Below are 27,943 nucleotides of genomic sequence, written 5' to 3' on the forward strand. Positions count from 1 at the left end.
CTGAAATATTCGATAGAAAAATCACAGCACAGGTCTTCAATAATGATGCACTTAGTTCTCACTATTGCACTAATAGCAAGATACCCACTTTGAAAGTACTAACATAATCCATCATTTGATATAACAAATAAAATCAGTGTAATACAATGATACAATGGAATAAATTCACATCTAGTTTAGTTTCACACTGAGTTTTTGTCTTGATATTTATATAGCAGCTGGAGATCCATTACTTTCTTACAGCCGTCTATCCTACTGACATTATCCCCCAATTATTACACTACAGGAACAGGACATTTTCAGTCTAGTTGGCAATGGTGTATGTTAAATTTAAAATTTAAGTAGTATGCAAAACTGCAGTTATTTCAGGCCATCAATGAACAGACTTCAGCTGAAATGGCCAATGTACCTTTGTTTCAAAAAACAACAGGATATCCGCTTTTTAGTTCAAGACAAAAAACTAAAGAAATTACTCACTGTTGCATCAAGGCTGCAGATACTGATTGCATCTTCATCTTGGGTACTCTGTTTCCGTTTCTTCTGTAAAATAAAACAAAGAAAAGCTCAGACATCAGTAGAGATTACAATGTTACCAGCAGCAAGATCTTGAAACACATACTTACTTTTAATGTATGTAACAGATACCACAAAATACCTAAATAATTTGTTCTCTTTATTCTTATTAATAGTTCAAGAGGTTAACAGCTACACGAGACTATTAGTTTTATGTTCACTTGTTTGTACCACTGTTTTCTTATCTTATTCTTTTCTTACCACTGCACTTAAGACGGAAGAATCCCAAGCACAGCTACAGACTGAGAACCGACGGGCTAGGCAGCAGTTCTGCAGAAAAAGACCTGGGGGTTACAGTGGATAAGAAGCTGCATGAGAGTCAGCAGTGTGCCCTGGTTGCCAAGAAGGCTAATAGCATATTGGGCTGCATTAGGAGGAGCATTGCCAGCAGATCACGGGAAGTGATCATTCCCCTCTATTCAGCAACGGTGAGGCCGCATTTGGAGTATTGTGTCCAGTTTTGGGCCCCCCACTACAAAAAGGATATGGACAAGTTGGAGAGAGTCCAGCGGAGGGCAACAAAAATGATTAGGGGGCTGGAGCACAAGACTTATGAGGAGAGGCTGAGGGAACTAGGCTTGTTTAGTCTGCAAAAGAGAAGAATGAGGGGGATTTGATAGCGGCCTTTAACTACCTGAAAGGGGATTCCAGGGAGGATGGAGCTAGGCTGTTCTCAATGGTAGTAGATGACAGAACAAGGAGCAATGGTCTCAAGTTGCAGTGGGGGAGGTCTAGGTTGGATATTAGGAAAAAGTTTTTCACTAGGAGGGTGGTGAAGCACTGGAATGGGTTACCTAGGGAGGTGGTGGAATCTCCATCTTTAGAGGTTTTTAAGCTGAGGCTTAACAAAGCCCTGGCTGGGATGATTTAGCTGAGGTTAGTCCTGCTTTGAGCAGGGGGTTGGACTAGATGACCTCCTGAGGTCCCTTCCAACTCTAATTTTTTATGATTCTATGATTTTAACACATAACATCTTAATGAGAAGTGAGTGAGAACCTCTTGACCGAAACGTATTGCTCAGATATTGAGTAGTCATTTAAAGACAGATGCACCCTACTATTATGTTTAAATAAAAACTTCCTATTTTCTACAAATAAATGTAAATACTGGGAAATATTTAGGAATAAAAAATAGAATAAAGCTTATTTTTATGGCTAATTTTGCATGCATCTCACCCTGGATCAACACAAGGCCTATCCACCATATAAGCCTTTAAAAATGATGCTTAAGTGGAATCGTAAGTGGTGTGTAAGTCTAGTGCTGTATCTCTGTATAGCGGGGGTTAATTTCACCCTTCGGGAAATGTCAAACAAGGCTTTGGGTTTTTTGTTTTTAATTCTTCTTATTATTATTATTAAGAAGAAGAGTATCTGTATAAAAAGGTCAACCCTGGTAGTTTGAAAGGGTTCTTGAATATTTCTTTTGCACAATGTTTCAATTTAAATGTGACTCAAAATCATTTTTAAAAGGGAAGAAAAAAAAAACAAGCTAATGTGCACTCTATCATCATTATTAATTATTTTGATTGTCCCAGGCCACTATTTTACACCAGCACAACAAACTGTAAGTCATTTTCAAATGACTCGTTTAATTTGTTTTGCATTGTTTCCTGAGAAATAATGGCATACAAAAATCTATGCACTTGGAGGCATCCAAGACATCAACACTCATTTCAGAAAGGTGATCCAAAGAAGAACTGAACTCCCAACTGAAAGGACTGGTTCAGCCACCACAACCTAACGGGAATGTTCTGTTCTCTTCCTACTGGCATACTTCAGCAAAGTAGAAATCAAAACTTACCAGCTCAATCCAACAGTTTTATTTCAAGAATAGTTACTATCTGCTGCCCAGAATCAAATATTCTTGTAGTGTATTTGTTTGCCTGCTTGGGTCCTTCTATAATTTACAAATGCCCCGTGCTTATTCCATTTCTGAGTAAGTGATCAATTTCACAAGTCTGCTATTACTTTCCACTTAGAAGTCTTCCCTATTGATGGTTGAGACTGTGTTTGATCTTTCCTTTTATAAAACAGGATGCATGCCATGAAACACACACAAAAACCCTGCTTATTACCATAGTTTAATTAATTACGCCCCAAGTACTCAAACAGTTGTACTCCTGGTGAAGATTGTGGGTAAAATTTTCAAATCATTTGAAAGTCATTTTGAAAATGGGATTTGGGTTCCTAAGTCACTTGGGCACTTTACATTACATGGTTGTATTAAAAACATTTTACTTCTAACCAAAAACATGAGAGAAACACACGTGTGTATTGCATGCAGTTTGACAAGACACTATGAACATTTTGTAATAAAATTACTAGAACTAAGAAAATAAAAGTTTTTTTTTTCGTGCGCACACATGCACGCAGAGTTGACATTAACTCTTTCCAATACATAAATTTCAACAACCAAATGCTACTTCCAAATAGCCAATCTGGCAAAAGTTTGAAAAACAAAAGAATTTACACCACAGGAATTAAATTAAAATATATTGGCTTTCAGTGTATATATCAGTGATCCCATTGTGTCCCATATTCACTTATTTGTTCTGAGAGATGACAGACACTCTTCTGATGTCTTCCCACATGTTCATCACAAGTTAACTCTCTATGCCCAGTGAAAAACAAATAGTATGAAAGAAACATTTAAGAGAGCTCTGCATTTACTAGTGCACCAACTGATTTAGAAAACAAGAAGTCAGTACATCTGATCCTTATTTATTCAGCTGTTTGTCTTCCTTGTCAAACAGAGATAAGTGTTTGAGATAACTGAAGATTTAATTTCCACTCTATGAGTTCTATGTTTGTCAAAGAAAGTGACATACTTTAAAAACATATATAGACGACACATCGGGCCCCAGTCTCATGGCAAGGCCTAAGTTTAAGTAAAATTCAGGATTGTTACACTTCTAACTGAAGTATTTGGATATTTCACATCTTTAAAGAAAGCTCCTCAAAGCAGTGAGGGTCTATATTTGTATAGGTGTGCACACTCTTACAGCAACATATAGATAATGATAATCCCCCTGTACTGCTTAATAGTGGTAAAACAATAAGTCCTGGTCTACACTGGTGGCTTAATTCGAATTAAAGTCCCTTAATTCGAATTAATTACTCCCGCATCTACACTTGCACATTGTTAATTCGAATTAAGGAGCCTTTAAAATCAAATTAATAAAACCACCCCTGCAAGTGGATTAGCGCCTGAAGCGCATCAATTAATTCGCATTAGTGAGAGTGCGGATGCAATGGGACTTAATTTGAATTAATTGGCCTCCAGACTGTATCCCATGATGCCCCATTTCAGTACCCGTCCCCAAAGCAGCCCTGGGAAGATTTAAATCTTCATTTCCTGCGGTGAATGGGTTTAAAATCCAAGCTGCGATCACCTTCTCCCCCCTGCCAAAACACACACACAGCAAACCCTTTCCAGTTTGTCTTTTTAAGGGTTTGAAAGATTTCACCACCACCCCCCCCCGCCCCACATGGTGAATGCGTTTTAAATGCCAGGAGTGACAGGATATTCTTTGCTACATTGTTTCAGTGGCCAATCATGGAAATTGATACTTTCTTAAGAGTTTATTCACTGTGCTACATATGGATACATTATATCATGCTTTCCATCAGTGAAATGGAAACATTTGTATCACTGTATTAATATACTAACTGACTCCTTTGTTATTTATCTTACATTCTACAGACACCTGTAGAATCAAAATCAAAGAATCAAAGCAATATAGAGGGGGTGGTGGGGGGAGCATAAAAGGCAAACAGCATACAGTTCTAAAGTAATCCAGGATAAGCTGCGATATATTTGTCACGGTCAAAATGAGACCATAGTTCAGCTGGCTCCCTGTGCCTGCAGCAACGGCGATCAGTGGAGTAAAAAAACAGCATGAAAATCCTTTTCCTGTTTGTTTGGGGGTGGAAGAAGAGGGTGGGGGAAGCAGTGCTGCATCCTGGGATGACGACACTCGTTACAACAGCCTCTATGGTTAGTTGCACTGTGGGATAGTTTCCCACATCGCACTGCTTTCTAATTCGAATTAAGGCTGGCCAGTGTGGATGCAAGAAACCAGCACAAACACTGTAGTATGGACAGTCTGCAGCGCTTTCTATAAATCGCTTTCTGTAATTAGTGCTGCAGTGTAGACATAGCCTTAGATAGCTGCACTGCCTACAGAGGAAGCTAATTCCTACCTTATAGAGAAAAAGCAATGACACAGCATCTGGTTTTGGAAAAGATCCAAGAAGACAAGAGACAAACAACAAAGCTGAAGAATGCAGTGTAGTTGTAGTAGTGTCAGTCGCAGGATATTAGAGACACAAGAGGTAATATCTTTTATTGGACCAACTTCAGTTGGTGAGAGAGACTAGCTTTCGAGCTACGCAGAGCTCTTCTTCAGGTCTCGGAAAGGTACTCACAACAGCAAAATGCAAGGAGGAATAGATTGTTTAGCATAAGTAGCTAGCACATATTGTCACCATTCAAGATAGTGGCCCAAGTTTACAGCTTTTATTGTATACTTGGTGCACATTTTCATGCTTTTCTCCACGACCATAAAACTTTTTTTTTTTTAATTTAAAGTTGGTATTTTCACTCAATAACTTGCCTCAAGGAACTTGGGCGTGCAGAAAAACACCACTTATCATGACACTCGCAAGAGCTGGCAATACTTTTAATGTCTTGTATTTTAAGCTATTCCACCTACTGTCCTAATTCTGATCTTTTCTCATCTTTCCTTTGTGAGAGAAAAAGGAGTAACAAGACCCCTCATTTAAAATTACTTGATGTTAGCATACTTTTCCCTAGAATTTGGTAGCATCATAAGACACTTTAACTAGGGGCACAAATAGTGTTTGTGAAGACTATGATAAAATAAAAGGATTGAAAGCAGAAGAAGGGGGAAATGGCTTATTTAGAAAGTATATTTTGAAATCTTGGAGGGAAAAAAAGTAAGCTATAGCAGCTTCCAAGTTCAAATAGCAAACCCTACAGAAAATCATCCCCGGGGGTTCTCAAATTTGTTCGGTAGTATGGACACGTCTTAGAGAGTGTCTGTCTCACGGATTCCTCCCCTCTCATTCATGAGTGCATGAACCACCTCCACTATCATTTGCAATCATAATGACATCCCTCTGGCTACTACAGCAATTGCTGACATGAAAAAAGTAATATTTTAAACTTCTTTTAATATGTGCTTTAGCAGCTGAGAACAAGGACCACCAGCAAGCATTTCAAGGACCACAGTTGATGGTACCCACACCACAAGTGAGCATCTGTGGCTAATACAGTAAGTTTCACTAACCTTGGAATATTACAGAGCATGAGCTTTGATAAGAAATAAACCGATTTCATGAATCATTACGAATAGTAACAACAGAAGCAACTTCTCGACTACGCCCTCCTCCTCCACAGTTTTTAAGCATAGTGTTCTTCTCTTTCCACCTATTACTAACTCAATTAACACATTTATTATGCCCAATGCATGCTTGTGAGATCCAATAAGAACACTTTCCAAGGTGGTATGTTCTCTTTGATGAAAGAGGAGAGAGAATCTCATAAAAGTCAGATGTTTTTACTGGACATGATGTTAATATGTAAGTGTAGCTGCTGACATGCATAATATATAATTACTAATCTAAATAAATCTATGAATTGCCAATCATATTAAAATACAATTATGCTATGTCTGTATCTCTTTCAGTAAATTAAAAAAAGAAAGAAAAAAAACCCACAATCTCATCCTCAAAATTATTGCCAAGATTTTATATAAAAGTGGGGGGTAAGTACAGGACTATTTTAAAATGACAAAAGTTGCATTTTAGCTTTTTTTTTTTTAATTTAGAAACAGAATCAGACTGTGAATTCTCCTATGCATTACTTGAACACATGATGGAAATGCTTAGCTGAAACAGATTCTCCCTCTTACAGTGTGCACAATTGGACACCTCTTGCTGTTACGTTATAGTGCAAAATATTATCAGCAGCAAGTTAAGGACAGACTGGAATTCCAGAGGAACTCTGGTATAGACAGCCAAACAGCAGATATGTAAATCGGAGGCAACACTCAGTACATTTTACTTTACCCAATAAACTAATCCACACTATTAATAAGGACGAAAGAAACATAATAAAAAGTCAGGGATAGAGCGTTACTGAATATTCTTTGTTCACATAGTAATGCTTCATATGTTACTAATAAATGAACTATAGAATATTCTGTATAACTCAAAAAACTCTACTCACATAGCTGCCCAAATCCTTTCAGTTTCCTCCAAAGGGTTTAGGTACTGGTATATTTGGGTATGCATTGATTCTTCAGTCTCTGCTTTGCAAGCAAGAACTATGGAAGACTTCTCTTAGGCCATCTCTACATACAAAAGTTGTACTGCTTTACTATTCCAGTATAGTTAAAGCAGTACAACAACCCTCCTAGAATGGACACAATTATACCTGTATGAAATCACTTATACCAGGGTAACTTATTCCTTGAAAGCATGAGAAATAAACTATGCTGGAACAAAGCACCTTTATACTGGTATAACATGCACATGCATGTGGTATAACTGCATCCATATGGGTTGCATCGGTATACCATCAGTAAAAACGCAAAAATAAAAAAACCCACAACCCAAGCTCCCAAGTGACATGTTTACATCAGTATAAAACTGTGCATTGACCAGGCCTCAGTCTGTAAATCTTAAAATCAAATAAATTCCAAAAGAATCAACATTCTAGCTTAACAAAAAGTTGACTACTGCATCACTTCAAAGTATTCTATACACTACCTAGCAGGGTGTGCACAGGGAGTGAAAGCAGGGGCACAGGCGCCCAGGTACAGTGTAAGCTCCTCCGGCCCTGGCAGAGAGAGTGCAACTACTCCAGCCCCCGAGGCCCCAGTAGGGGCACAGAACATGCCCTCCCAAAAACACTGGAATTTAAATTCCTGCTAACATCCCTGCTACTCAGGGAGGCTACATTCTTCTCCTTGTAAAAAGAAGAAACCACAGAAAGATAGGAAAATATCTTGTGTGCTTAAAAAGAGCATGTGCTTCAAATTCTCTAGAAGGGATGACGCATTATTCCCCTTTTAAAAATAAATACTTAAAATTCTGGTGAATTATTACATATTTATAAATCATTAAGGTTAATCATCCAACTAGGAAACAACAATTCAAGTCTGAAGCTATAATGAACATAATACATTATAAATTATATTGACTATGATACATAGAATATAAGATACATTGAATATGATATGACTACAATACACAGAAATAAGGCAAAGGATAACATAAACCTAACAACTGGAGGATATTTATTTCATTTATTTATCAGTGGAGGATAGTAACAAATGACAGCACATAAAACAAGATGATAGCTATTTTGCTTACGAATTCATTAAATGAATCTTATTTCATGGTCACATGGCCATGGGTTAACAAAGAACGTGACATTTCCTGCCCTGGCAGAGTTCTAACTAAAGCTAATTAAGAAAATTACATAAGAAATACAAGCAAATTATCAAGGCTGTGAACTTGACAAGACAAACTGTTGTAGCTGCAGAGTTATCCAACAGCAACTACATATAGGCTTTTGGCCATTATTTTAGAAAGGGCATATATATGGTCTTTCTTCTTCATATCCAAGACAACAGTTTGACACGAATTATATGCCAACATGTGTTTAATGTGACTCATTCTCCATTTCAGCCCCCTTCTGCCAAACCCCCACTGGTAGAGAAAATTCTTGGTTTTAGTGCCTGCTTCCATTCTCACATACACAGCCACTGCTTTAGTCCCAATTCAAATGTTTAAAGTGTTTTTAGTAAAACCCTCATCAGTCTGAGCTGAATAATTATAAGAAGATTACATTAGGTGGAAATCATACATGACAATAGGAAAACCAACAGGTTAAAGTTGTAGCAGAGAGTCACGGAGCCTTAAAAGTATGATTGCCCTGCATGATTTTTATAGTCCTAAAAATAATCATCAGATTTTACTTATTATTTTAATTATATGTAGGTATGCATTACTACATTTTTTCTATGTCAATTGTTTTTAATCTAGATAAGGATGTTTATTCTTTTATGTCATTTTGTTAATAAGTATAGAGTGTATAAATCATTGACTACCTCCATGGTGGAGCTTTATCTATCTTTCTACTTTTCTTTTGGAATATAAAGCATAGTTTATCATTCAAAAATAAAATATATTTCTTCCAAATCCTACCAGGAAACATTTCTGAGTTTTTTTCCATATGTTAATGAAGGGCCAGATTTTCAAACAGTGGCCTTCATTTCTGCAAGCATAAAACTCTGTGCGTAAAATTTTCAAAAGCTTTTACATGACTTGTAAGCCTAAGTATCACTGAAAGTCACCAGAATGCTTTCTGAAATTTTATCCTGGGCTGGCAAAAAACTGAGCCCTCCTCCCCAAATAACCAGAGTGAAAACCTGGCCTTAAAAGCATAACGAATAGTAAAACCCTCAGTAAGTGTATGCTTTCTGATTAACAAGTTTCTAGAAATACATTCAAAATATCACAAATTAATTAATTAATTGTCTAGTAAAAAAAAAAGATCACTTCCTTGATTCTAAAAGTATAATTGTATGATTAAGTATCAGATGAGTTTCACACCCATAGAGTGCTGAGACACATTGCATAATCAAATGTCTAATTCCATTAATTTAAAATCCAAATGTTGAATGCAGTCAAGTTGTATAATAACAAAAACCTGAGCTTTCTAAGGTAATTTAAGTAGTAAGTAATCAGTGTTCCTACAACATTAAAATATTGATTATGTACATTGCTTGAATAACAAACACACAAAGAAAAATTCTAGTTGTATCATATCACATTATGTATCAGGTTACCATCTTATCTTAAATCATATAGTATTATATAAATCCAAGATAACATGATATGACAACAAAAGCAAATATACGGATATGGGTAGGATAGCGCTAGAATGGAAGGACTGAATTTTTTATACACGGCACAGAGAGCATACCCAGTACCTATTAATATTACCTAGAAATCAGCATATTCTGTAACACTGACATATTACAATGAAAATAAACAATAGGACTTATAGATTCCTACAGATAGGAAAGAGTGTGGCAGAGAGATCACAAACTCAGACAACAGAATGCGCTGTATAAACAGACAATAATGGATCATTCCATCAGCATGCCTAGAAAGGGACACTCCTGGGACATGATAGAAGATTTGAACACAAATATATCATGAAATGGATAAATTAAGGTCCTTGTTGAAACTAAAAATTGCCTGCATTGCACATGTATAATACTTTTGATTACAAGTTAGGCTGCCAAATATTTAACACACATTATATGTATACATACATGTACTCTATATAAGCCATCTAGACAAGTTAATATTACTATAAGGACCTTACATTTTGAGATTGTATCAGATCAGCTCTCATCTTGATTAACCCCCAAGATTCTATGGTCCTAAAGGTCTATGAGAAAGATTCAAATAAATTAATAAAATACTTAAAAATTAAGGTCTTCCACTGAGTTAGTATGGATTTATTTAAGATCCCCTCTCCATATTGAGGAAGTAATCCAAAATCTGAATACCCCTGAAATTTGCAGTGTTTAAAAACGGTATCTGAATTTTCTGACTTGAACCTATCCCTACTTCAAATTCAGAATAAAAACTAGGATAGTCAATATCATTTCCTTGTCCAATGTGGGGATTTGTCGTTTGAACATCTGTGAGTCAATGAGAGTAATTCCCCTTCATTTTAAATATCTTTAATTTAGCTGATTAGTGTCATAATTGCAACATTATTAAATAGAAAATACTGATTAAATAAGTTTTCCAAAATAGCATAATGCATCTCTGGTTAAGTAGCATTTATCTCACTACAAATTTGTTCTTTATTATTTGTTATATAATTATTAAATTCAAAACAGGTCTGGAATAGTTAGATTTACATCCTCACTGGGAAATGGTTTGGGTGTTTTTATGTCTGATGCCTCCCCATTCATATGTGCCTCAGTTGCTGATATTAGCAATAGGTGTGTGTGTCTGCAACTGTGAGTGAGCATTCATGTCTGTCCTATTGTGACCTCTCTGAACACAAAAGTGTGTGCACTAGTTACTCATGTATACACAGTGTGGATATTCCAAGTGTGTAGATCTAGACATAAGGACATTTTCTTCTTTCTGTGCCCAATAGACAGTTAAAGAAATATTATTTAAACCAACGCAAAGCACTAGTTCTCAATGAGGACTATGTCCATGATAAGTGTCAACATTTAGCTGTGGGCTAAAAGAATGTGTTCCCCCTTCCCCCCACCCTTGCAAACATCAAAAATAGCCAAAGGGATTAATTTCTTTCCCCAAAACAAACAGACAGACAGACAAACAGACAAAGAAATCCCCACAAATTCACCTTTGCACAGAAACCAAACCCAAAGAGAGACTGTTCTGGAAAACTATGACTATGTTTTAGAACACAGGCTGTTGGCAATTTTAAGTATATATCAGGTGCTATTAAGTGTCCCTCTTTAGTACCATGTGGGTCAACATCACTGGCAGCTTAAAAGCAGAATGCTTCCTGGTCTCACTACATCAGAATAGTTGTTGTTCTCAGTAATTATCTCACAGGAGATGAGAATAAGATATCCAATTATATAAAAAAAGCAGTGATTTAATTACAGGGATTAGAGTAATGAGACATTGTCATAGGAAGCATAGATTGGCATCCTCTCTCCATCACCAGGTTTATATTATCGATACCGGAGATTTATATACCACCACCTGGGAGAGGAAATGCAAAGATGTATGAAAATAACTGGATAAAAACCTCCTGTGATGGGGAAGGAAATGTTTGTCAGTAACAAATCGACTTCAGCCACTTTTGTTCCAAAATACAAATGCACCTCACACCGAATTGCTCCAAAATAACTAAGGTTTAGAAAATCAGTTTAATTTAATAGGTTCAAGTCTGTGTGTACAACAGCCCTTAGAGTTTTTAAGGCCTTGTCTACACTAGAAAGTTTTGTCAACGGAAGTTACAACGATGATCAAAAAGCACTGTAATTATAACGCTTGTGCCTATCCACACAGCACTTGTGTTGCTGAAGCACGTCCTCAGTTGGTGCTCCAGCATCAACATTGAGAGCAGTGAACTGTGGGAAGCTATCCCACTGTGCAACTTGTCACCTTGTGTAGTTGCGGGAAGGCAGAGAGGATCACAGTGCATCAAGGGTGCAGACTCAACATCCCATGATGCAGTGATTTCCATCTTGACATTCCATGGGTTTCCAACTGCATTTTGTGGCATTTTTAATGGCCTCCGTTTCTTGAGCTCCCACCATCTCTATTTGAAAGGATAGATCTTGCACTGCTCTCCACTGTTGTTGTCAGTATTATGAAAAAATTGCGGCTGGTCATGCAGTGTATCACAAGCTCCCAATTGAAACTCAAATCTGAGGCACCCGACCTGCTGTGTGCCATGCAAACAAACAATGCTGGATTACTGTCTGCATTCACAGAGCATCTGCACAGAGTGCACTGCCACTTTTGGGAGCATGAAGCAATCACTGAGTGGTGGGATCGCATCATTATGCAGGTCTGGGATAATGAGCAATGTCTGCAGAACTTTCGAATGCACAAAGCCCCCTTCATAGAACTCTGAAGAGCTCACCCTGGGTGCAAGGAAACCAGAATGAAAACTGCCCTCCCAGTGGAGAAGCACATGGCAATCGCCATGTGGAAGCTGGCAACTACAGACTGCTACTGGTCAGTCGCTAAACAGTTTGGAGTTGGGAAGTCCACTGTTGGAGCTGTGTTATCGCAAGTGAGCTGGGCCATTAATCAAATTCTGCTACAAAAGACTGAGAGTCTTGGAAATGTGCATGAAATAGTAGATGGCTTTGCAGCAATAGGATTCCCTAACTGTGGCAGGACGATAGATGGCATGCATATCCAATTTTGGCTCCAGACCATCTTGCAACAGAGTCAACATCAACAGAAAGAGGTACTTCTCTATGGTACTGTAGGCGCTTGTGGATCACCGTGGGTGTTTCACTGACATCAACGCGGGTTGATCAGAGAAGATGCATGACGCACACATCTTCAGGAACACTGGCCGGTACAGAAAACTGCAAGCAGGGACTTTCTTTCCAGATCAGAAGATTGCAATGGGGATGAGATGACCATAGCGATCCTGGGAGGCCCAGCTTAGACCTTACTTCCATGGCTCATGAAACCTTATACAGGTAACCTGGATAGCGGCAAGGAGCACTTCAATAACAGGTTGATCAGGTGCTGAATGACCGCTGAGTGTGTGTTTGGCAGATTAAAAGTTCACTGGTGATGCCTTTATGGAAGGTTAGGCCTAAATGAGGACAATAGTCCCATGGCCGCCAGCTGTGTGCTATATATGTGAAGCTAAGGGTGAAAAAAATTTCCCCCTATGTGGAGTGCAGAGATAGATTGCCTTGTGGATGAATATGAATAACCAGATATCAGGTCTATTAGAGGGATACGACGGGGGGAGGGGAGGGCATCCAAATCAGGGAGGCCTTGAGGAACTGTTTTGACAGAGAGCATCAATAAGGTTTCTTTGTAAACAGCACAGTGCCATGCTGTGACTGCTATCCAGCTTGCACCCTGTATCAATGTGAGCCGCAACCACCGTGTGCAAGAGACAAGTAAAATTTGCTTATTCTTCACAGAAATTGCCTTTATTAAATAATTATTCACAACACACACGAAAAGCTGGGCTGGAGGGGAGAAAGCAGTGAGGTGCAGTGTGAGCTATGACAGCTAGGTGGAAGTCCAGCTATCATTCTGGATAGGGGAATGGGAAACACATGCAAATACAGCTACTCTTGTGCATTTCTATCCCTTCAACCAGCTGTATAATGCAACAAAGCAAAGGACAGCTGTACCTCATGTAACCAAGCAGCATCAGCTAAAAAAAAGTCATTTACCCTGAGCTTCTCTCTCCTGCATCCTGCATGACAGAGCTGGAGGGCTAGGATTGGCTCGAACCCTCTGGGGTTGAGAAGAGGTCCTGGATCCCTATGTCAGCAAATGACCTGGTCCCCAGCTTTGCATCATCCTCCAACTCGACCTCCTCATCCACAACTTCTTCATTGGGGTTGAGTCCAGTGTCTGCTGCCCCCAGACCCGCAGAGGTATCCACGGGTCTCTTGGCAGTGGAGGTCTGGTTGCCACCGAGGATGGCTTCCAGCTCCTTATAGAAGCAACAGGTCTTTGGCTCTGCACCAGAGTGACGGTTTGACTTCCTAGCCTTTTGGTACCCCTGCCACAGCTCCTTGATTTTCACACAGCACTGCAGCGTGTCCCATTCATAGCCTTTCTCCGTCATTAAATGAGAAATTTGACCATAGGTATCACAGTTCCTTCAGCTGAAGCAGAGCTGGGACTGCACAGCTTCCTCTCTCCAAATATCGATCAGATCCAGAAGCTCTAGTGTGCTCCAAGCAGGAGATCGTTTGATGCGTGAAACTGCCATGATCAGCTGGGAGATAAGATATGAGCTCTCCATGCCAACCAAGCAGGAAGTAGAATTTCAAAACTTCTTGGGACTTTAAAGGGGAAGGGGTGGATGACTTCAGGGCAGTGGAGTTCAAACAGAGGGCCAGAGTGTTCAGGATGGGCATTATGGAACACTTCTGAATGCCATTTATCATGACAGAACCAAGCACAGTGTCTACACTGACACTTTGTTGCTAAAAGTTTGACGTAAAAAGCTCTACGCCTCTCACTGAGATGGTTTTATTTTGTCACAAAATCAAGGGAGTTGGATTTGCAGGAATGGGTGGAGGGTGGAGGATTGCAACTTTTTGGTCCAAAAAGCTGACTTTGGCTGACAAAAGTCTCTAGTGTAGACCAGGCCTAAGTCCCTGAGCTCCTCAGCTCATAATGTGTGAAGTGCAAAAACTCACATTCCTAATGCTCCGATTGCTGTCACATGCCCTTCACATATATCAGGATTCATCCATGCTAGGTCAAAAAAAGGACCACAAACTTCTCCCCTTCTTAATTTTAAGTCACTTTCAAACAAAGAAAGTTGAAAATCCAAGAAGACTACTGCTGGACTGCTCTCCAGCATTGTTATTGGGGCGGGAAAAAAATCTATGTAAGGAGCTGGGTTTTGCATCATGTACTAAAATGTGATTATTATATTTCTCCAAACAAAAGCATGCCAAGATGTGCTACATTATAGTGGACTGTGAATGTACTGTTCTGAACCTTTTTTTTTTTAAATAAACATAACAGAAATCTTAATCATAGTACATATTACTGTATAGTGAAACAGTCACATCTGCAGCATGAAGGAACAGAATTTTCCACATGAAAACAGTTCAAAATGGCTCAAGGGGCTAAAATTAGATTAACCTATAAAATGTTTTTGGCAAAGCTCATTGGAACAACTGTAAACTCTCACTTTTAAAGCTCACAACAGAGTAACACATACTATATAAGTTATATAACTCTGATAAGACTAGACTATCAAGAAAGATGTACATTTTTTTTTTTTTTGCTGAGCAAAAAAAAAAGTAGTATAAATTTGTATAAAAAGTAATTTTCCTAGCTGGCAAGTGACCACAGTTTGGGAAATAAAAAATGGATACCTCCCCCTCATTATGTTTATTAAAGTATTTGGAGACATCCCATTTGCTGGGTCTTCATGGGTCAAGTTTTAAGTTTAACAAAAACATTAAAAAAATAAAATAAAATAAAAAAAAAATCCAAGACATACATGGGAGTTCTGGGAAAAGAAAAAACGTGGATTTAAGAATGGTTTTCATTTTCAGGTGACATTCAAAACATTACTACAATCACAATCCTAGAGACGGAGATTAGTGCCTTCACAGCTCATAGAATTATCAGAATTTAACAGAAACCTGACCTCCAAAAATGGCAGTGTTTAGAACAGCAGAGTTAAAGATAATGAGAGAAACAGAAGATTCTGCTATGACTTGAACGCTACTTAGCACTGGAATAGGGTAACTGGTATCACTGAAAGCCCTTTACAGCCTAGCAATCAGGTGCATTTAGTGTACAAGAAACTACACATCTTGATTAAACCAGGCCAGCTGCAATGCCAGTGCTTTGCTAATGCTGATCAAAACAACAGAATGTTTGGAGAGTGTAATGTAATGCAAAACTGTATTATACTGTTCAGTCACTTACATGACCCCTCAGCCAGGCCTGGCAGAACATTAAAGGATTTTATGGAAGCACATATCTCATGTATCTCTCTGAAAAGGAAGCTCTGTAGTCAGTCCATATGTGATACAGAAGCCTAACCTAGTAGTAGCAGCCCTGAAACCTACCGTGTACAAGGGTGTGCATGACAGGGTGTTGGAAGTAAACTAGGGCCAGAGGAGAACAGAAACAGAAGGAACAAAGCAACAAAAGTTGCAGGATCTCATGAACAAGTCAGTCTTCTATGCCCCAGAGAACTTCAATTTTAACAAACCTTCAGAATGGACAGATTGGAAACAATATTTTGCAAGATTTCACCTTGCAACCAAACTCATCTTGCAAGATTTTGCATTACAACCAAACCCCACAAGGAAATGAGAGACATTCAGGTATCCTCTTGAATTTACACTATAGGGAAGCAGGCATGGCATATCTTTAAATTCTTTGACTTTACTACAGTCATAAAGCTGACTATGAAAGGATCCTGACTATGTTTGATGCGTACTTTATACTTCAGTGAAATGTTGGTTATGAAAGAGTAAATTTTCACCAGAGAATTCAGGAACCAAGAAAAACGTTGAATCTTTTATAAGATTTCTGCATACATTGACTGAAAACTATAATTTTAGGAATGCAAAATATAAAAATATCAGAGACAGACTAGTTATTGGATTAACGGACAAGAACCTTTCACAGCTGCTATAGTTTAAGACAGACTTAACCTTAGACACAGCTATACAGATAGCAAAGCAGCCTGATCTGGTCAAAAAGCAGAACAAAAGGCAGAAGCAACTTGAAAAACAAGCGACTAGCTTAGAAGTTGTAAACAGCATGGGAGTTAAAAGTCATTATCAGAAAACCCCTGAGGGAAGGAGAGAACTCCCTGGTTAAGAAGGACAAATTCCAGTCAAACACCAAAAACTTTCAGCCTCACTGTACAAGATGTGGAAAAATTAATATCCCAAGAGATGATGTGTCCAGCCAAAGGCACATGGTACAATAAATACACAAAATATGGACATTTTTCAGCTGTTTGCCACACCAGTGCAGTCAGGGAGTTAACTCATATTACAGACAATCAAGAGCCATCACATGTGATGACACAGAGCCTACTGGGACAGTGAAATTGAACATTCATGGAAGCCTATTGACTTTAAAATTGACTTAGAAGAATATGTAATTGTCAACATAGATGGGAATTACCATCATATTCAACCCCTCATGGAGCTGAAATCACCTGACAGGCTTGATTAGCCCTGTAGATATTCTGAACTACATGGGCCAGTTCACCACAGAAACATCTTACAAAAACTATGCATTCAGCATGCATATGATCTAAGAGCAAAACCTTCTCAGCCTCAGAGTGGCAGCTATGATGGGCCTGATGAGAAAAGTGGAAGAACTCGATGGAGGATTTGATGATATTGGACTTTTGAAAGGCGATCCACTATAGATAACCTCAAGAGACAATTCTGAAACTTACAGTGTACAAACACCTCTACCAGACAGCCTGGGAGAGAGTAGCTGCAGATTTATGCAGATTCAGAGGACATCATTACCTGGTCACAGTGGACTATTTGTCCAGGTATATAGATATAATGTATTTGAAAGACATAACGTTGCAGTGTTATTGAGAAACTGAAGTGTTGTTCCTTTGGGTATTCCAGAGCTAGTGACAGACAACAGATCACAATTTACTGTACCAGAATTTAAGTCATTCTGAATGAAATATGATTTTGATCACATTACAAGCAGCCCACATTACCCACAAGCTGGGGCTGGCCGAGAAAGTGTACAAATAGCCAAAAAAAATCCTACAGCAGGAAGATCCATTCCTTGTTCTTTTTAGGTCCCAGAGCTCAGGCACCAGCTCAAGCCCAAAGGCCTACACCACAATTTTACAGCTCCATGGCCTGAGCCAGCTGCTACAGGCCAGCCATGGGTGTTTAATTGCAGTGGAGACACATGCAAAGACTCCAAACTGACCACAACCAGTTGTTGCAACTAATGGACAGCCAGATGACCAAATTATGACATTTGGGTCATTTAATTAAAAAACCCGTACGATTCAGAAACACTTACACTGATCTGTAATGAACTTCAAGACAGCATGACAGTGTAAATTTTGAAAACGGTAGGACTATGAAGGGGGAGATTTAATGGAGTGTTAAACTGTATTATACTGTTCAGCCACTAGGTGTAGCTGTGTATAACATACCTTATTTACGCTAACCTCAGCCATACCAGGAAGGACATTAAAGGATCTCTGGAGTATCTTTCTGAGAAGAAAACTCTATAGCCAGTCCATAATTGATACAGAAGCCTGACTTGCTAGTATCAGCCCTGCAACCTACCCCATACAAGGTATACATGACAGAGAGAGATATCTAGAACGGAATGGGATGCTTGAAGGAGGCTTCCATTCCCAGGTCTATAAGATATATTCTGAATGAAATTCACTTCATCTGCATAACGCAGGGAGAGGGTGGAGTACTCTGCATCTGCTACTCCACCTATAGAGGCTCAAATAGCAGTTACAGCTCCTCCATGCCAGCTGTGCTGGCCACAGCATTGAATTCATCTGCATAAACTTGCATCCATAGCCCATCCCCAGCTCTCTAACAATATGGACTTCCATACTAAATCAACATAAATTAGCATGAAAATTGGTTCCTTGCCATTCCCCTTTCCAGAATGCCAGTAGCTGCTAAAATCATGATTAAGGCTTACCCTCTGCACCGGAAATGAATTTCACCCTCTGAGGAGTGAGATATGGGGCAGAACTGCGGAAACATATTGCTGTAATACTTAGCTTCTGTAGTAGGCAGCAGAGCAGAGCTAGAATCCAGGGCTTCATTCAACCTTTCAGACTTTTCAAAACAGTCCAACACTCTTTAAAAAAAAAAAATCCAGCGTGGCCTATAAATTCTTTTGACACATAAATCACTTCATTAGCAAGACACAGGTCCACACACACTGGCACATACTAAAGATATAAGCAACAGAACTTGCTCATTCTTAAATGTTTCCCTGAAATGTACATAAAGGTTTGTATTTCAAGAATATATTTCATTAAGTAAAATTCTCTCCTCTTCCCCTCTATGATCGGTCAATATTAGTGGTTCCTCTAAACCCATTCTTAACACAGTCTCTCCCATAGAGAATCCCCAAAACACTCGCAATTCCTGAGACCAAACAGATTTCTTCTTTTGCTCAAACAACTCTTCATGTTGCTGGTGCTGTTGCTGCTACATCCCATCTATGTTAAAACATATGTTGGAAGATCTCACTGCAAAGGCTTGCGTGCTTCCACTTTAAACCTATACAAACTGACTGGCAAAAGCAGTCTGAGGTATATCAAGCTCCAAGGCATGGCAGATATTGGGAGGCTTCAAGTGGAGGGACAGAGAGAGGCAGAGGTATCACAAAACAGATGTTAAAAAGATACGGAGGGCAAAAGAACTCAGGAGCTATGGAGCTAAAGTATGCAGAGAGGAAGGGAAGTAGACAGTGTACGGGAAGGAAGATAGGCAGGAACCTGTTGGGGATGAGAGGCTGGGATGAGTCAACATTTCGGATGGTAGCACTGACAATCCTGAGCATTCGAAAGATCATGAGACAGGTGCCAAAAATCACAAAATTGGCTTAAAAACCAATGAGATTATTTAAAAACATTTTAAAAATGGTTGTTTTTATTTGCCTTGTCGTTTGAGGCTTTGGGGTGCATCTGTCTGATATTTTCCAGCTTTTCTCTACAACCATGAGGGCTACAAATTTACTTTTTTCTTTAATGAAAACTGAGGTTCTGATGTAATCACTTGACTCAAGCAGCTGGGGCTTTAAAGAAAAACCACCAAATATTTCTAGAGTTGAGAAAAAAAATCTTGAGTTGGCAACACTTATCCAAAATTCTTGGCTGTTGCTTAACTGCACTTCAGAACTTTCTATCTCGATACTTATATGGCTGACATCAACACAGTATCAGAATGCCTTATTGAAGGCTTACTATTCAAAAGAATTCACTCTTTTGTTTTGAGTTCTGATAGGCCTGACTTCTTAGAACTCTTCATGCCCCAAGCAATACTAAACTATAATGCTCCATATGAGTCCAGAGACAGAGGGTAAATTCTGGCCCCATTGAAGTCATACGAAGTTTTGCCACTGACTGCAGTGGGGCCAGGATTTCACCCAGGGTCAAGTTTTCACTTGATGCTTCTTCTACTGCAGCAAATTTCTCCAAGTGTCTAAGATTTGTTTGCTTACAGCAGAATTTTTAGTGATGCAGGAATCTGAAGTTGTAGGGGTTTAGTTCGGCTTGGATAAAGCGCTCAGAAGTACTAAAACTTACCAGCAGCTTATCTTAGCCTCTTGAGTCTGCAGAGCTGTCCTGAAACTCTCTCTTGGGAAAAACAGGCTTTCACAAGATTTCCAACACTTCCAGGTTCTGGACAGTTGGATACAGAGCAGAGAAGTCTCTCTCTTAATATCTCAACAATTCTATTTTGAGTACTAATACCAGCCAGACCCAATCATGAAGATGTGCCAAAAAAAAAAAATGTGGAGGGAATTAATTCTGAGCAATTTATACTGTCAATAAAAAAAGTTCAGTTCAGAGCTGGTTCAAGGTTTTTATTGATTTTCCATTCAGTTCTTTATTTATACAAAACACATGCACCCATCTGATCATTTAATTCCAATTTTATATATCACTATTTTAGTGCATCACTAAAGCTGCTTCACTACAAGCCATTATAAAATAGGAACCATCAATTTACTGCCTTGGGTCGATAAATTTATCACAGAGTGCATGGCAAAAACAAGGAATCTGCTTAGGAGAACAAAAAGGAGCATGTATTTATAATTCCTCATGAGCCAGAATGGCACTGACTACATTAATTTCAGATAGTCATTAGAAGTCTTGTGGATAATATAGCTCCAAAATAAAGTAACATCATTGTTAAGTTAGAAACTTACAAGTTTATATTTTGGGTAGCTTGGCTTCCTAAGTATAACAATGAGTGTTTCTGACCTACGCCTCCTAGGTGTTTTATACCTGTGGTTCTCAATTAACAAAAAAAAAGTTTTGGATCCAATTTAAATTAGGTATAAAATTACCTGACCAAAAATTAATCTTCTTCTATTATAAGGTTAGTTGAATAATTACTAATTTAACATTTCCTGCCACAGATGGTAGGATGTAACATCACAAAGCAGACTTTAGAAATGAACCACAACAGGCAGCAGTGGTTTCTTATTACTCAGTTTAATGCCAGCTTGCTTTGTGGTACTAGAACAAGACGAAAGCCTCATGTAAGATTAGCCATTTTCCGTCTTATCGTATTACTACTGTACTGGTAATTCAAGTTTCTGCAATGAAATGAAAGTTACAGATGCCAAAAAGGAATTTTGTATTAGTTGATGCAGTACAATACAAAGCTCTTAATAGCAGCTCTTTATTTGGAGGGAAAGGAGGGGGTGAACAGACCATGTCATACTAATCCTATGAGCCTACCTTCCTACAATGGCTAACAAAAAGCCAGTGATTTCCCCCCTTGGATGACCACCTCCCCCGATCCCAAGGTTTCTCATTACTATTTAATTAAAATTAACCAATAGGGTTATTTTAAAAAGCAGGGGAAAAAATAACACGTCCCCCACTTCAAGTGAATGAAAAGATAAGTGAGTTTCAGAACTGTCTTCTTTGAGGTCTTCATGGACAGGACCCATCTTTTTATTCCTCCTCTTTTGTATGTCTGTGTTACTTTCATGGTTATGCCACTGAAAGTCCTGATATTTTGAAGGCAGTCCTGAGGGCATGGGAAACCCCACAAGATCCTAAAGTAGATTTGCTCACAGCACATCATCTCTTTGTAGGTCAAATTATGCAAAGTATATGCCCACAGGGCCCTAATTTTATAGGCGAACACCAGATTCTAATACAGAAAGAAAAGCATGAAAGAATGACTTATCCAATCTTCCAACCTATAATATGTCAGTTCTTTATGTAATATGGTGCAAATAATTCATTTAAACTCTAAACAGAACCATAAACCTATAAAGTTTTGTAATCCATTAGATTCTGTGTATGTTTCTACTGCCCTCCACTGTTTGGAATATGCAAGACCTGATCAAGTCTCTGACATTGCAATTCTTCTGTTCCCTGATGGGGGTCCTGAAAATTGAATTTAAGTCCTACTCCTATTGATAACTAATGGAGATTCCCTCTAGGGTCAAGCAATAGACAGTGTTTGTAACAGAGACTTGCAAGTTCCATTTACTATCCTGTATGCATGCAGTTAGCTGACCACTAAGTTGTCCACATGTTGGTATGTTCGTGGCCTAGAACTGCTTGAGGTTGAACTAAAATCTAAACAAGTTTTTATAACTACCAGAAATAATATATTTGTCTGTGTTTTGATTCTACCCAAATTCTAATGGATGCTATTACAGGCCCTTATGAAAAAGGGACCCAAAACTCTTATCAATGACTAATGATTCTGGCTACCTGAATTCATAACCCTGCTAAGAAAATGGCAGCACAAGAGAGTAACAGACAGAGCTTCCTCTGTCATCCACAGGAACATGAAAAGTGGGTTTGAATCTTTTTTCTTTGTAATGTGAGATGGATTTGAGATTTTTGCCATCAAAGTGAACAATGAAAATCTCATTCACTGTGTGCGACTAACAGGAAACTGGTGTGCATGTATGGGATGCTGGAAGGACACTGAGCAGCAAAGCTTTGTCTGAGGACTGGTATTCAGTCTCTTTTTATTTAACCTTCTTCCTTTCCTTTTTGGGAAGGCAAAAGACTGTACAAAGTATTGGAATCTAACAAAGAGCTAAACATGTTGAAATCCATTTAATGGTTTGCTGTAGACTCTTCAAGCCAAATTCAGAGGTAAATGAGGCCTCTAGACACTTCTGCAACACAAGTAACGCTTAAGAGTTAACACTGAGATACGTACATACACTCTATCGATGCCTAAAGGATTCTAAATTGGTCTTATACACTAAGGAGAGAAAAGGTGTAAATTAAAGTAGTCCCAAATGTACTTAAATTTACATCTTCTGCTGCTCTTTTCCCAGATAGGACCTTCTTTTCAACCACTATTTGGATCAGATCAATTCTTTGGGCACTGAACTCCCAAGTAATTTAATCAGTAAAAGTACAAATAGTTGTTCCATAGCCCTGGATTCCACTGTCTCTGGAAATTTGACCTATTAGAGGTTGTAGATTCTAGTCTGGTCTATTCAGGGAGAAGGAATTTATTATAGAGCCATTCTAGCTCTATTTCAAACAGGAAAAGTATTCAATAGTCTTGACCAGTGCTCTACCTGTATCTACAAACCAGCTCAAGTTTGTTTGTGACTTGATGATAAACACCCTTTGCTCTATCTGGATATCCATGAACTTTACTGACTGCTGTTAATCATTTATTTTAAGTCCAAGCCATGTTCATTCATATGGGGCAGTATTTCATATGTGACCCTTATTGGCTAAGCTCATCCCATCTGATCAAGAGGATCCGGTGAAGCCATTTCTACTTGCTTCCTGAGTAAGAGAGACTGCAGTTTAGTTGTACTCTGGCTCAGCTGGAAAAGTAAAGAAACAAAACAAAAAGATCTCCTAACTCATGTGTGTGTGAGTGAGAATGTGAAACTGTGCATCTTGCTTTATCCCAGTTAGAGGGCTCTATCTGGCTCATTTCAAAAGAGTGAACCTTTTCAAGCATTGAGAGTCCACAGCAAGATCCTCATCACTACAGAGTCTGCATGTGTTGCTGCACTTGCTTATCACACTAGCAGAACCTGCAGTAGAATTAAACAATTTCTCTAGGCCCGCATGTGAGATTCAACCCAATTTACCTTTTAGGCAGTTGCAGTCATCCATTATTGCTCTAGCATTTTGCTGTGTCTCTGCTATCTCAATATTCTGCATTCAACATGGCTCTGTTCATGTATTTAAAACCACCGACGGTTCCTGTGTCTAGCCTTTGATCTAACTACTTCAAGTAACTTTTGTCAAATAGATATCATATGCAAGCTATAACTTTGCTGCACTGAAGAAACAAGCTATAATTTACAGAAAAACAATTTAGCTTTCTTTGTAATGACTCACGGCAAACTCTATTCTCAGTTAAAGTTTTTTTAATTTCCCCCTTGTTCCAGCCAAGTTTTCCAAGGTAGGGACACAAAATTGTTCATGTAATTAATATCCAATGTGTGTGCAAATACCCAATGCAACACACATATTGAGTAGTTATATGCATCCAAATATACATAACAGACTATAACAATTATACAACACTGTATATAACATTAAGTGTTATATTTATTTTCACATAATTCCTAGCTATTTAATAAAAATGGAAGGTTCCTTCCATCACACCTGCATGTATATTTTGTTAAATCAGCACCAGTGAATGCATGTAGAAGATATGACGACTGATTTTACAAGACTCTGGCAATGTGTAATCACATAAGTGAAAGAACCCCAGCTCTTGTCTCCTATCAAGAAATTTAAGGCAGGCCATGAAAAATGGTAAATTCAGTCTCAAAAAGTAATGTAAAACTTTTCAACTGCAGATTTATTCCCATGAGTTATAAATAACATTTACTGATAACAAAACTTAGGATCCTAACTGAATAAGCATCACTTCACTATTGTTAATATTTGTATGAGAACCCAATCCAAACATTTCATTATCCTGGAGCTGCTTAATTATTCCTTTATTGGGTCAGAAAGAACCGTCTGAATGATTCTGTAGGTAGGGTAACTGACCCATCCCACCTCCCACTACAGGCCTGATTCTACCACCAATATACATGGATTAGCACTGTGGCTTCTTCAGAGAATTCGGTGCTAGGCAACATTAGTAATGTTGGCAAAAAAACCCAAAAAGCCAGACCTTAAACTTCCACTATCTTGAGACTTGATAGATTCTAGCATTTTTTGCTGCTATACATTGATGATAAACAAAGAACTAACATGTTCCTATCTAATGTAATGGCCACATTGTAAAATACTAGCTGCAGTATTGCAGTTCTGCCAGTCCAAGTACAGACAATGAACCCATCAAAAGATCATTTACAAGTTCTCTGTACTGCATATGTATGGTAAAACATGGAGGATAAATTAAACCCATGAAAGATACATTGACAAAACCAGACTAATGATAAAGAATATCACGTTTCAACTTGTATATTAATATTTAATGTATAAATATCCTACCAGGAATTAAATCAGTTATAAAGCTTCCACCTTTAATAAAAGCAAAATATACAAGTAATTTGAAGTTAGTTTCATTTAACAAGAAGTTACCTAGTCTTCCAACTGGAAAGAACATATTAGACATTCTGGAATTAGACCAATAAATTAAAATTAATCTTTGCTCACTTCAGACCTGATCATGCAACCCTTACTCATGATAAGTAGCACTTAATCAAGTGGTCATATTGAAATCACCAGGAATAGTCACATGATTAAAAGCTACCCAATGCTTACCCAATGTAAGTGTAACCCACCGGTCAATATGCATTATGTATATTGTGCCCAATCCAGAGAGTATGGATCTGTTACAGCTCTCTGCTTCAGAATTTAACTCTTTGTTCACACTGTAGAGACTCATGCTTTCAACTCTAGTGATCCCCAGTTCAGTACCCCATTGTTTGACAAAATGGTGGTCCTCACATAAGAGTTGCAGAAGCCGGCACTTCAGTATTTTTTTTTAAAGTCACATCTTTTCTCATATTACAGCAAAACGACAAAAAATAAATAAATAAAACACTCTTCCTATAGACAGTATTATAGTATGTTAAATATTTATGCTTTTAAGTACTTCCTTGCCTTACATAAATAAATACACGTCCTAAACAACTCCTGGGTTGCTTTTCTATCTGACTTTAAACCCTGCCATGCTTTTAAGTAAACAAAAATCTGTGAAATTTTTATGCACCAAAGAGCCACATACATAGTAACATAGCCCCAACATACCTGATGATGCACAAAAAAGCAACACCACACCATGAGGTACTTTGTAATTGTATTGTACTCAGATTTCAAAAGGTTTCTTAATCCTCAATACACCAGTGGAAACTCTTTGGACCACAGAATTGTCCCTTTTTCTCTCCTCCACTTCTCTACAGGAACTCCTCCCCGTGCAGCCACAATGCATGACAGGAAGCAACAGCAAGCTGTATATTAGAAGTCTCAGAAGTGGAGAGATGCACACTACCCCAGCTATCTATATCTTGTAGGGTTTTTGGTTTTTTTGGTGGGGGGGGGGAGGGGGAAATGATTCATCTTTGAATAATGCTTTGCAGTTAGTGTATTTAAACAGGCTGAGAATCTATTTAAGAAAAAGTGCTACCAAGTGTGAAATGAACAACTTTGTTTTGCTGCAACGTGATTAAGATTATCACTATTAAATTTTATTAGAATGGGCAGAGCTGCTATGGGAAAAAATGCACAGTACAAATGGGGAAGGGATGATTGTAGACTTTCAACAATGATATTGAGCTTTTGTCTTCAGAAATGTGTACATGCATCAGTCAAGGAAACAAAGCAGACTATAGCTATTTATTGGGGGGGCTTTTAAAAATATATATATTTAATTATAAATCTTAATTGAACAAAGGTTTTGAAAGGTCTTCATGAAAAGGCAGGGCAATTAGCTGTGAGCTCCTAAACCAGCAGAAGCTGAACAATAGAGGGCAAAGATCTCATAGAATACCGAAGCACTGCTTAAGGGAGGCCTCGAAATAAGATTTGCAAAGGGCCCAAGTTTTGTAGGAAAGGAACTGTGCAGGAAATTCACAGGAGCTTATCTTTAGCCCTTCTCAGCTCACTAGTTCTACAAAACTGAAATTAGAAGCTTAATTCCTGCTGATCTTAACTGATCCACAGGAGTGGAACTTTCCTCAGTTTCTTTAGGAGCTGGACAACCTTCACTTGACTGGAGTTAGGAAAATAGTGATTGCACCATATTAAGAAAACATTGTGTTATACTACTGCTGTTTTTAATGTATCAGATAATACAACTCAGGCTACCTCAGTGAACAGAAATGCAAACTGAATAGCAATCTTGAAATTTCAGATGTGTGACCCTCATCCCGCAAGATTTCCATGCACGCACGTGCCCCTTCCCCACTGACAATGTAAACTCTGCTTTTGAAGGGCTCACACGATTAGGTCCAGTCTCATGATCAGATCAGGAGATTACCTCCTTGAGAGTTTTTCCATCTGGATGCTAACAAATTTCTTCTTGGGAAGGAAGAGAGAAGAAAACAATTTTCATCAATCAATCTGCAGGCTATGCCAGTTCATTCACTATTATTTTGTAACATTTTCCAATATTTACATAAAATTACATGCCTGGTTCCTCATTAACGTTTAGAACTGTCTCACTGTCTAACATTTTAGATCATATATCCTTGAAATGTACAACAGATAAATCCTTTGAGGACTTTTTTTTTGCCAAGTTATCAAAACACAGCCCTTAATTTTGCACAGTGTCATTTGTGTATGTATTTTTGTGTACTTTCTTTAGGTCACAGAACTGACTGAATACACATATGCATGTAATTTATGTGCACAAATTTGGATCCATTATCCACTGATCCTGCTGTTTTAATGACTCATCAAAAGGGAAGAAAAAGATCATGTCTTCTGGCAAAACACATTTAATGTGAAATATTTTCTTGTTTTATGTTCAACAGCTAACTCAAAACCAAAAACATGAAACCTATCAGAAGTGAATCAATGAAGTCACACCCATCTACACCAACTGAGGATCAGGATCAATATATTTTTTAAAGATTTTCATATTCTGATACTTCAAAGTTGATTTTAATCAATGACTTATGGAAATTTGGAGATGTTCTAAAGCATGCTCATGTTAATATTTCAGTGGGGTTAAACAATTAAATTTGCAAGCTTCAGATACACTTAATATAGCTAAGCAAAAATGAAGTTATTTTTAAAAGACAGGCTCTCTGTATCATATACTGTTTCTGCTGATCTTGTTTCTGTTGAGGAAAATCACTTGAACAACAATATTTTTGTTATCTGACAAACTTTTTTTTTGTAAACAATAAATTACTTTTAACAAGTGATACACTGATAGTTATTTCCCATGGTC

The 27,943-nt window shown here is 38.2% G+C and overlaps 1 protein-coding gene and 1 long non-coding RNA gene across 5 annotated transcripts in view; one reads left to right on the plus strand and one right to left on the minus strand.

Moving 5' to 3' along the window:
• Positions 1–27,943, minus strand: part of ARHGEF3 (Rho guanine nucleotide exchange factor 3) — a 245,429-nt gene that overhangs the window by 126,419 nt on the left and 91,067 nt on the right. For all 3 annotated transcript variants that reach the window (XM_067544199.1, XM_067544200.1, XM_067544201.1), the window contains exon 4: positions 478–540. In XM_067544199.1, coding sequence (XP_067400300.1) covers positions 478–540 — 63 coding nt within the window. The remainder of the gene's footprint in view (positions 1–477; positions 541–27,943) is intronic.
• LOC137150340 (uncharacterized) lies at positions 764–27,873 on the plus strand. 2 transcript variants are annotated; one of them, XR_010918952.1, is made up of 3 exons: positions 764–1,001; positions 5,783–5,869; positions 27,522–27,873. It is a non-coding gene; the product is annotated as an uncharacterized lncRNA (long non-coding RNA). The 2 variants fall into 2 exon arrangements; XR_010918953.1 differs by having other exon boundaries at positions 5,786–5,869.

This window comes from Emydura macquarii, unplaced genomic scaffold (genome assembly GCF_026122565.2).
Source record: "Emydura macquarii macquarii isolate MOO-44397 ecotype Brisbane River unplaced genomic scaffold, CSIRO-AGI_Emac_v2 contig_968, whole genome shotgun sequence".
Lineage (NCBI taxonomy): Eukaryota > Metazoa > Chordata > Testudines > Chelidae > Emydura > Emydura macquarii.